The sequence below is a fragment of the Typha latifolia genome, chromosome 9, assembly GCF_019914945.1.
Source record: "Typha latifolia isolate L0001 chromosome 9, TyphaL0001v2, whole genome shotgun sequence".
Classification (NCBI taxonomy): domain Eukaryota; kingdom Viridiplantae; phylum Streptophyta; class Magnoliopsida; order Poales; family Typhaceae; genus Typha; species Typha latifolia.
In genome coordinates, this window is record NC_133094.1 from 10,457,538 (window position 1) to 10,469,349 (window position 11,812).

The following is an 11,812-nucleotide window of genomic DNA, read 5'->3' on the forward strand; positions in this document are numbered from 1 at the left end:
TGAGATGTGAAAAGACTTAACTACCCTTAAAGAAAATATTGGCGCCAGTAAATCTCATTAGTTCCAAATTTATAGTTGTAATTTGTGCGAAATAACGTGGGGTAAACTGTAATTTGCCTAAAAAAGAGCCCTTAATACGAATATCGAAGGCCTACCCCGAAGTCACAAACCGACCTTGGGAGCTATATATTAATCTCCGAATCCGCTGCTATCTGCACTCTGGAACCTTCCTATTCTACTGCCGAATCGTCACCGTGCGGTATTCCTAAAACCCTCTCCTTTTTCTCTCTGATTACTTTGATCTTGGGTTGTTTCTACTCTTCGATTCAGGGAGCAAATCCCTTTTTCTAATAGCTGTCTCGTAGAAGTTAGGTAATGTTTCTTTTTCTTTGATTCAGGAGTTTTCTTTAGAACCTTATTGTACCTGCGATGGGTTGTGGGTTTAATTTATTAATGCGGTTGTGTTATTATGATTGGCTGGCTGTAAGTTGTTAACTCGAGGAATTGAATAGGGAATCGGAGATGTGGAGAAGGAGGATTCGAAGTGGCTTTACTTCTTACTTGATTATTCATGTGAAATACAAGTTTGCTACTGAACTTAGAATGGTGATGGGGCATCAACTGAGTCAATGAAAATAAAATTGAATCTTTTTCTATTCTGCCACTTGCCAGATGAGGATATAGGAACTAAAAGGGTGTCCACTTTCTGAAGAGGCTTTTGATTATTCCACTGACTTATGTTTGCTCAGTTCATTTATTTATCCTCTTTTTTCTCTTTGTGTTTGCACTAAGGTTTCCAATGTGTTTGTAAAAGGCTTTATTTTTATGGTATTTTTACAGTAGAGTTTGCAAGTACAAAAAAAAAAGGTGTGCTAAGTTAGTTCATTTTATGCAGCATTATCTGGTTTGAGGCCAACCATAATGTTCAAAAAGCCAGTTGAGACAAAAGCTCTGCAACGCTTGTCAGGAGCAGACAAGAAGAAGCTCAGAAGAACCACGAAAGAAAGGTTCCCACAAGCTTCTGATACCGACATTGATGCCATTCTTCCACCTAAGGTAATAAGAAAAGAACCACATATTAACATCAAAATCCAAAAGATGCATTCATTGTTTTGCATGTTATTACAAACTATATTTTAATGCCCATATCCCCCAAAACTACTGGCAGTATTATTTTCTTATGAATCCCAGAAAAAATATATAAATTGAAGTAGATGCTCATTAATACCAGAAAGTATCTTTTGGTACTCAGAGGCCTGAAATTTGAATATTATGATACATTAAAGATGGAAACAGTGGCATTACTGAGTACTTGCATTATTGATGCAATCTAAAATAACAAAATTTATGGTGTTGTCTCCTTTGTTAAAATGATTAGCTTAAACCTGTAACATGAGCGTTAGAACTATTTATCGCCTTTCCACTAGGTGCAACTAGGACATTTCAAGTGTATTGATTAACAACATGACTCAGCATGCTGCCTGAACATGATAGGTACTCAGTATTCCATGCTTACGGTGTTGATTTTGCTAAATGTCAGTATGCCACTTTACATGCACGCGTCCTTGTTATGAAAATAAGATTACGACAGAACTGCATCGGTGCAATTGGTATAGCCACCTAGTATAACCATAAAGTTTACAACCATGTGCCTTGTAAATGCAGATTTAAGTAGTAGGCAAACTCCCACACTGGGGATGACCTGCAATAGTATTACCCTTCCCTGAGATGCTTATTTTAAATTGTTAATGACTGCAAGATAGTAGTTAGTCCAAAAAAAAAAAAAAAGAGTCTACTCTTATCCTAGTTACTAATTTTGCAGAAGGGTTTGTAATTTTCTGTTTCTCAAATCAAATTTCAATATCTTCAGTTTGTTCATTAGTCATTACTATTATGAAATTGAGAGTATCTTAATATACCATCCAAACAGTTGCTAATGCAATCAAGGTTGCTGTGTTCTCATACCAAAGATGTGTAGGTTAGTCAATGATTGAAGACTTTGATCATTCTTCATATTGTCTGACTCAAGATTTGAAAAATCATGATCGGCCTCCCAAAAAAAATGATACGCATCGGCCGCAGTCAGATTAGATTAGGCTATTTTTAATTACATAAAATTTTAAATATTATTTAAAAATGTAGGAAACGAAGGGGAGAGAGAATGTGGAAGAAACAAAAAGAAAAAAAAAAGAAAAAAAAACTCCGTCATAGTGAAGGAGAGAAGAAAAACTATAGTGAAGAAAAAAGAGGAGAGAGAGAAATAAATAAAAATAAATAAATCACATAGCTAAGGTCGTCAGAATTGGTTCTGCATCGGTGGAGTTTGTGTGAGCTGGATTTCTGCATCGAAGAAGCAATATCTATTGTAGGAAAATAAAGAAAGAAAGATATTGAAAGAGGGAAAAGAGAGAAATAGTGAAAGAGAGAGAGAAAGAGAATTAGTGAAAAGAAAAAGAGAAAAATAGTGAAAAAGGATTGGTTTGAATCAACTAGATCAACTGATCCCACCTGATTCCAATTGGGTACGGCAAATCCTTCGAACCGTGGTCTGACTAACCATTTTGGTTAGGATTTCAATGAATCTACTTTTTGTTATTGCCATTTGCTAGAAAACTTCTGTAGTTATTCTGATTGCATCTCTAATATTTGATTGAAATCTTGCTGATGTTATATATACTATTCTGTTAGTCAAAATACTTTTTTAACTTTCTGGTATGAATGTATTTTAGGCAGAGATAACAGTAACTAAATACGCAAATCGTGTCCATGTGTATGGCATAGAAGGAGGACTTCCGATGCTTTTTGATGTTGATGGGCGAGGGGGCGAGATATTTCCCACAGGTCTTTGTATCATGTCTTAACAAATTTATTAACATTTTCACTATTATGCAATTTATAGGTCATATCATCTGATTTTTCTCTCTTTCTCCATTTTTTGTAAACAGATATTGTTATTATGTTGTGTTGTAGTATCATGCCTTTTTGTGGTCACATACTTTTCATTACTTAAATCCTGGGAAAGATATCTGTCAGAAAACTTTTAATTATTCTTTTGTATCGGCGTTTGGAACTCAGAAACTTCAACATGCTGCTGCCTGCGGTAATATTTTGATATTTGTGGTGCCCAATCTTGTACAGTTGGTATGTAAACTGCAAATTTAGTAGGAGAAATAGTGAAAAAGATGTATATGTGATTATATGATTTGTTTAAGAACTATCATGGAGATGGATCTACCTGCCATCTTATGAGAACACTAGCATAGAACACCTAAGCTTAATTTGTTAGCTATCGAATCTGCCTTGGTTTAGGTTGGTCCATGTCTACCCTTAGATGAAAATGTTCTTAGGCTATCCAGTGTCATGATCTATTGAACTACTGAACATGTCCTCAGTAATAACCAGTAAAAGATCCTTCTTCAAGTTTCCATCAAGATTCAAACTTATTCAATTGAATCGTTTCTATATAGCTTGGATTATAGTGATGTTCTTAGATCTGGAAGTTGAGTTCAATATAGTGGAATGTGATATTGTTTAATCCATTTTTGGCCCTTCAAAGCATACGGAGCCTGGTTGGATATGACTTCAAATATGGGCTGAGGATAATTTGCTGTAGTACTGTAGGAGAAATTGATTTGGGGTGTTTAGATCCGGCTTGGCCTTTAAGAATCATCAAGATGTATGCAGTGCATAGGCTAGTTTAGTAGGGTGTCACCCAACACTTCTTTGTTGAAAAGGTCCATAGATGATGACATCTTAAATTATTTCTACGAGTATCTATGTAGCATGAAGTTTTTATTTCAACTTTACCTACTGTGCATATATTAATATATATAATTTGGTTACCATGAGTTCTTCTTCCTTCCTACACACCATGATTGTTGTGTTATCAATACCAATTGCTTCAGAAGCTGATTAATCTTATTTGACATAATTTTTTTCCCATGTTAAAAATAAAAGTCATTCATTAGCCATGTTATCATCTTCTTTAATTGCTACTGGGAGGATCCTCTTGTCACAGGAACTTGTTATTTACCTTATTATTTGAGTCCTTTTTCCCCTGTTACAAGCTTTAAAATTTACTGGATGTCAATATGTCATGTACTTTACAAGTGGCATTTACTAGTTCTTTTTTTCTTTTTTCCCTTCTCTCCTTTTCTCCTTGAAATAAGACAAAGCCCTTTAACCCTAGGACCTACATTTCTTTGTATCTTATCTCTTCATGCTAATGCTATTGTCCTACAAGTTTATCCATATCAGATCATTTTCCCTTTCTTTTAATAAAAAAGACCAAGTAAAGCCCCACATCTTGATGTGCCTTGTTACAGGACAAATGTGCGAGGTTTCTAATCATAAAGGTCTTTGTTTGTTCCCTTTATCTATTTGAACCTGCATTTGCATCTTATCTCTGATTACCTTTGTAGATCCTTCTTAGTTAACATTACCAGAAGTCTAGATCCATTTTTTGTTTGATGAGAATTTCTATTGACATTCTGGTGTGTTTTAAATTGCAGTTTATGCACTCTGGAAGGTTCCTCAACTGTTACCTGCATTTCTGCTCAAAGGGGGTGAAGTTTCACGATTTGTTATTGGAGGTGCTGATTTGATGTTTCCTGGTATTTATATACCTCCAGAAGGGTTGCCTTCTTTCTTAGCTGGTCAGCCATGGGCAGTAAAAGTCCCTGGTAATCCAGCACCTATTGCAGTAAGTCATCCACACTTGACAGATCTCCTGGATACATACCGAAGTGATTCTAATTGCTAAATACTTGCTCAGCGCTCGTAGTCATTTCAATAATCTAGTTCCCTTTTACAGGTAGGAACCACAACTGTCAGTAGTATGGAAGCTTTAAAAGCTGGTTTACGTGGCAAGGCTTTGCGTATCACACATTATTATCATGATTCACTATGGCAAGTATAGTGAGCGAAATTCTGGACGCATTCTTAAATCTTGAGCAATAGTAGGCTCGCTTAACATAGAGTCCATTATACATTCTTACAGGGATTCAGTTGAAGGTCGTTATGTTCCAAATGCAGGATTTTTGGAGGATGTAGTTCTTGAAGATCCTGCTTTATCTTCAGCTTCTCAGCTTCCTGATGATGCTAGAGATGGTGTCAATGACATAAATGATGATGATATTGTAGGAAAAGGAGAATCCCTGGATAATTCAGACAGCCATACAGGAGATGTTGATGCTTCAGTGGATGTAGATGCCAGTATTGAAGCATCGGAAAGTTTAACTGCTAATTTGAGTGGGCTGACGGTGTCAGGCAATACACTTGCTAAAGAACCAAATGATGAAAAGGAACAACATATTTTGTCCAGCGGAGAAGTAGATAATCTTTTGGACAAATGCCTTCTGCAAGCATTGCATACAACTGTAAAAGATAAAGACCTCCCCCTGCTTGGGAGCACGCTATGGTACTCAAATTTAACTTTGTTACTTTTCAACTTCTAGTTCACCTAAACTGGTAATCCTGATTGTAGAGTGCGTCTCTCTTCTCCCAGACATTGTAGTGTTCATGCAAGTGTTGTAGTCAATACTTTGTTCTTGAGCAATCTTCTTTGCACGAAAACAGGAAGAAGATACATATTTGATTATTTCCTTTGATAATGTTTTATGTCTTTTGAGCTAAATGTTCTCTTTGCTAACTATGATTTCTGCATCAAAAGTGCTGTTAGTTGTGCCGTGTGTAAAGTGATAACAGCTATTTTATTGTGTCAATCTTGTCCTGTTGTTCCGCAGAGTGGTAGTGTCATGGATGTAAACCTATCAAGCACATTCCATCATTTTCTCTCCTTTTTTTTTCTGTTTTTTCAAGTGTATTAAATTATTATACACCTACACAATTTTATAGTCCAAGCCCCAGATAGACCCAATCGAGCTAGAAAATGCACCCTATGCTGAGTAGGCTAACTCAAAGTCCTAGTTGGCTAACCCAACTGGAAGTACACTAATAAGCCTAATTAGTAGTCATGTAGCAAAGGTAGACATCCACACAAACATCAAATATAGAACCCATTTTGACCTTTATGAGGATAAATATTATGTTTCTATAAACGAATAAGAATCTAAAAGAAAGTATCTACCTCAGATGCAGAATTCTTGTCCTTGCTTTGAATGACGCCTCTTCTCTAGTTATTCATCACATTAATCACATCTCAATATCTATGATATTTGATTTTTTTTGTCTAGATAATATTTTCTTGGTTCCATACTGGAATAATTTTTTTCATACTCTTGTTGTGTGTATTCTAAAAATTTGAGTGAACTACAAATATCATTTTCTCCTACAGTCTTACATCTAGGCTCTTTTAATATCTAGAGGATTATCTAGAGGGTTGGTCCTCAATTGCATGAATTTAACCTGCAAAGGTTGAGGTTTATAACTCAAATTAGCAACTAGCTTATAGGTTTCATTGCACATCTATCTATTTTCTGTTTTGTTGCTTTTTGTGAAGAATTTAGCTGCCAGTTTTGCAACAGGTTGTCAAAATTTTTTTATTTATTTTTCTGAACATTTCTAGGTTTTGCCTTGTGCTCTACTACCTCATATAATCATGTAAAAACCTCAAATGATGATGATAATATCTATACAAGCTGTATATTTTCTACATGAAATCTATGTTATATTCATCACGATAAAATAAAGATTGTTAAGATAATCTAAGTAAAAAATTTCAGTATGACAGACCGTTTCATTAAATAAGAGGCACTGTAAAACATGGCTTGCATTTTTTTGGATATTTCGAATTTCGACTTGATAAAATATGGGCTGTTGGAATCAGGTTGAAGAGAGGGTCTATAAGTGTTTTCGGAAATGCATTAGCTTGTTATGTGATTGTTATTTATTATATGGCTGGAAAATTTTGTTGTCAGAAGTAGTTAGAAACTATTAATGTATCTCACGTTCATGTGTTATTAACAGTCCAATTATAACTGCAAACAACATTAGACATGAGTTGGCCATGCAATATTTTCTGTGTACAAATATACTATCTTATCTTTTCTTTTATTCTCACACCTTGCCTGATAAGTGATGCATATTATATCTGTTTGTGATTCACAGGTCAAATCACATCCTTCCTTGCAGGCCGTCGGGCATCACTCTAGACATTAAAAAATCATCACATAAGAAATTATCCAAGTGGTTACAATCTAAATCTTCCTCTGGCTTGGTAAGCATGGTTGCAACAAATCAATTTTATTATCATGATAGGAAACTTCCTAGAACCTTCCTCCTATAAGATCTTTTGCTCGTCAGCTGTGGCGAAGTGAAAACTCGTAACCTGTTCTGAGTTCTGGCATCTAATATTAGTTCCGCTTTTCAGTTTAGTGAGTCCTTGAGTTTTTCTTTTAATATATAAAATTGCAACATTGCAAGTGAAATTAATATCAGCAATCGACATACATGCAGATATTATGCATACAAACCAAAGAAACAAGATACATATAGATATGGCATGCTTACTGATCAAGCATATAAGCATATTCCATTATCTCATGTTTTCCTTAGAGGCAAATCATTTGTAGAACCCTTTTTTGTTTTGAAAAAAAAAAATGTAGCTAAGTGCAAAAAAAATGGACGGAAGGAGCTTGATTAATGTCTAAGCTAGGCAATGGAATTGCCGTTGGATTTCTCAGAACATATTGGGTGTTTATTTTCTGAGTTGAGAGCTGGCTGCTTATATACACATCTGTCTAAACAATTCTTTTTTGCTAAGAATAGTTTGTTCTTCTCTATTGGATAAATGGAAATAGAGGAAAATAAATTGCATGTCACCAAACAAATGAATCTTAATGGCATTAATGTGAATGAGAAGAAACTAGGAAGGCTTGCCAGTTGCCACATATGAATCGGAATACCTGTTATTCAAAAGCCATCACAAGTATAAGTTTTGCAGTAAGAGAGGCTATTGATCATTATTGAGACTCTGGAAGGCTTATCGCTTTGTGTTTCCACTGTGACTTATGAAGGTCATACTAATCAAGATATAAATTCCTTTTCCTCTTTTGTACTGTTATTGCATATAGTCACAAGTCAGTGCTTGAGCTTACCTTCTCAAATGCAAAGTATCAAATCTTCAAACATTTTCAATTAACACAAAGGGGGCCATTGGAAAAAAGACCTTCTGATACATTTGACTTTTTCTTTTAGTTGCATAATGTTGATTTTGCCTGGACAGATATCTGCGAAGGAAGATAAGTATAAAAAGGAGATTATGCTTATAGGCATAAACCGTGGTCACCCAGACTACATGTCCTTCAGACCAGAAAAACGAGTAGAAGAGACTGTGGATCGAAAGCATGATTCTTTTGTTGGTGAAGGTAGCCATGTCAAGCTACTATTTGAGATGACTGAGATTTATAAACCGAGCACACATGTGAATCCTATATTCGTATCTGTTGGAGCTGACACTGGTAAATACTACAGTGCATCTGAGGCGTCTGATGTTGTCTTCAGGTCTGCTTCCATTAGTTCTGTACCAGCTGAGAAATATCTGGATAATACATGCAATGTTTATATACTTTCTTTAAAGCAATTTTTGGAAATAATTATCGAGGGCCTCTCTCTCTATCTCTGCGGTGTGCACATTTGTGCTCTGGCTTTTTTCTTTTTGCTTGTATTACTTAAAGAACATTTTGAATTAACTTTAACCTAACATTCACTAACTTAACATTACAAAAGGATAATATTTTATTTCTTTTGTTTGGCAAGTGCAGTTACTTTGAATCTGTGTTTATAGTGACCCTCCCTTAGGAAACTTTTAACTAATAAAATCATAAGGCAAGGATCAAAAAAGGTTGGGTTTAAACAACAATGAATGCAAAATGCAAGGTGTTGTTTATAAATGTTCCTTATATATGATGTGCATTGAATTTAGTTTGTCAATTCTTAAGATTCTCACTGATCTTCATTTATTATCGATGAAGGTATGTTGAGAAGGAAAATTTGGTCAAGTCAACAAACAAGGCAACGGTAGTTTTAGATGCAACACTATGTGATGCTCTCTACAAAGGAACTATTAAGAAGGGTTCAACTTACCCAACTGATATCCATAAGAAGGATTTAGGATCAACATTCTTGAACAGGATGCAGATCCACCACAGTGTAGCAAGGGGAAATGAAGTTGCTGTTCGCAAGGGTGCAATTAGACCCGTTCAGATTATGACAGAGAGACGGCAAGGAAACAAGAAGGTGACTAGAGTCTCAGGATTGGAATCCTTCTTGCTGGACGCTGAGTCACTAGCTTCTGAACTTCAGAAGAAGTTTGCTTGCAGTACATCAGTTGCAGAACTTCCAGGTATCACCAACCATAAATAAATCCTTTAGATTTATTTTGTTGTCCATAAACTACTGAATTACCATTGTAGAGCAGGTTAGTAACTGTGATCAACCATAGGTATTCTCGGAGGTTTTCGTGCTATGTACAGAATCCATGGTGTTTACCTTTTTAATTATTAGTTAAGGAGTTTCGAAGAATAGAAAGCATTAAGGTAATTCAGATGTCTTTCTAATATGCACGATTTCACTGTTTAACTTAGTGTGTAATTGTTCTTGTTGTAAAAATTGGTCCTTTGAGACTGGCTTTGGCACTGATTTCATCCAGGATCAAAATTAAGTATCACTCTACATACGAGGTTCAACTGCTATGCCGTCCATTTAAACTAAGCCAGGATATAGAACTAGCATGCTAAATGATTGGAAGTTATCTGTAAGAAGATTGATCCAAGATCATATTGTTGATCGAAGTTCGTACGGTGTAGTTAAACGTGGAAATTATAGCAGCACAATTAGACTTGGCATGCTAAGTGGTTGGAAATTACCAATAAGAATATTCAATTAATCCAAGAGTTGGTTGTTGCTCGAGGTTTTTACAGTATAGTTAAACATAGAGAGTGTAGCAGCACAATTGGACTTATTGCTTTTCTGCAAGTTCTCTAAGAAATTGCACTGTTGTTCTTTCTGAACACGGAGGTTCTCAAGGATCTTGCATAAATGGAGTATCTCAACCATTAGAATGGCTTCTATGTATCTTTTACTGGGTCGTTTTCAGCTAGTAGCATTATCCCTTGTCAACCCTTCAAGATACGAGACTAGCTTATGCCCATATGTCTTGAGTCACAAATAGATATGGCATTAGAGTTGGTTAGATCCCTTCACAGATTATTTTTTGAAGTATAGCTTTTCAAGTCCATCTCAGGTGAGTTACAATTTACATCGCAACATTTTTCTTTTGTTGTGGACTTATTTTTGTGAACAATGATCTTCAGGCAAGAAGGGGCAGCATGAGGTTCTTATTCAAGGTGGAGTAATTGACGACCTTGCAAAGCACCTCGTTGACCATTATGGCATCCCCAAGAAATACATTGAGGTGCTCGATAAAACCAAGAAATAAGCGGCAAATGAAGCTTATTCTGAGCTATTCATAGCAGTAAGAGGGTCAACTTCTTCCACTCATCATACCATTGTCATGAAGCTTGTCTTGCTCGGGGTTGCTGCTGCTTCATAGACATAGTTTCAGATGCATCTTTCTCTGAGATTTTACCTTCAATCTTGCATGTAGCATTTGAAGTTGTTATTAGATTTTAGTTTATGTAAGAGCAGTTATGATGGCTGTCATGAAGCTTGTCTTGCTCGGGGTTGCTGCAGCTTCATAGACATAGTTTCAGATGCATCTTTCTCCGAGAATGTACCTTCAATCTTGCATGTAGCATTTCAAGTTGTTATTAGATTTTAGTTTATGTAAGAGCGGTTATGATGGCCCGTTACAGGATCAAACTTATGAAATGAAGCAATTGTTATATGTTTTTATTTAAAGACAGAAGAAGCAGTTACTATCTATTTGGTCATCATCCTCTACATTCTCTTTACCTCCACTTCTGGTAAGACTCAGTTGTCCACATGTCATGGCTCTTATGTCTTCCTATTGGTTTTTTTTTTTCTCTCATTTGAGAATGTACTGTCCTGTTGATGGTTTTAATCACTTGATTGGTTGGGATCAGGCGACCAAGCCCAAAAGAGATGGTGGGTTGGCCATTAGGGATCTGCGGACGACTAGGACTACTCTGATTGGCTAAAAACGTCCAACGGATCCTTAACGGTGGGAACGACCTTTGGACGTGTGCCATGTGTGCCCCATCATTGGTTTTATAAAAAAAAACCTAGGAAATGTTCTTGGAATTGGAAGTTGATCCTTTCGGCTATGACCGAGCTCAAGGGTGGGTTCACTAAAATTATAAGAAGTGGATCGAACACTAACATCAAGGGTGGGTTCACTAAAATTATAAGTCCCATACCTTTGGACTGTTGGCCAACCTACTTTTAATATTGGTTACAGAAACTCGGATTGCTCTTGTCTCTCAGCTTATTACCAATGGCATATGAGATCACCAAAATATTATATCCATTTTTTGTGATGATCTTGTTGACTCTATCCTGAGCATCAATATCCCTATTCGTGCTCAAGAGGATATTTGGGTTTGGAGATTACATCCTTCTGGGCAGGCTTCCTCTAAGTCTGCTTACCATTTCATTCAGGCTCCGAATGATTAGAACTCTGAATGGATAGGTTGGACCAAGATTTGGTCGTTGCAAAGATTAAAACCTTTTTATGGAAATTGGCTTGGGGTCGCCTGCCTACGAGAGCCCATCTCTCAGCTTTTGGTGTCGGCTCTGACACTAGGTGCCTTGTCTGCTTTCTCGATACTGAAACCACTGAACATTTGTTCTTTCACTGTAAAGTGGCTGTCACTCTATGGCATTTTGTTAGAGATAACCTCTCAGTTAATCTCTCTTTTGAGGATAGATG

The 11,812-nt window shown here is 36.2% G+C and overlaps 1 protein-coding gene across 2 annotated transcripts; it reads left to right on the forward strand.

The window, feature by feature from the left end:
- The first annotated feature begins 187 nt into the window (after positions 1-187).
- LOC140795391 (uncharacterized) lies at positions 188-10,843 on the forward strand. 2 transcript variants are annotated; one of them, XM_073147927.1, is made up of 10 exons: positions 188-259; positions 896-1,056; positions 2,730-2,841; positions 4,512-4,702; positions 4,814-4,908; positions 5,000-5,419; positions 7,069-7,177; positions 8,186-8,463; positions 8,934-9,304; positions 10,275-10,843. In XM_073147927.1, exons 2-10 carry the CDS (start codon positions 922-924, stop codon positions 10,397-10,399), a joined length of 1,836 nt encoding a protein of 611 aa, XP_073004028.1. In that variant the 5' UTR covers positions 188-259; positions 896-921; the 3' UTR covers positions 10,400-10,843. The 2 variants fall into 2 exon arrangements, with proteins under 2 accessions (XP_073004028.1, XP_073004027.1); XM_073147926.1 differs by having other exon boundaries at positions 217-372.
- The last annotated feature ends 969 nt before the right edge of the window (positions 10,844-11,812 follow it).

Excerpts from the sequence above, each read along its gene's own strand:
- LOC140795391 (XM_073147927.1), top strand. The coding sequence starts at position 922 with ATGTTCAAAAAGCCAGTTGAGACAAAAGCTCTGCAACGCTTGTCAGGA. Across the intron at positions 4,703-4,813 it reads GTAATCCAGCACCTATTGCA|GTAGGAACCACAACTGTCAG; the intron begins GTAAGTCATCCA and ends TCCCTTTTACAG. Across the intron at positions 7,178-8,185 it reads CTAAATCTTCCTCTGGCTTG|ATATCTGCGAAGGAAGATAA; the intron begins GTAAGCATGGTT and ends TTGCCTGGACAG.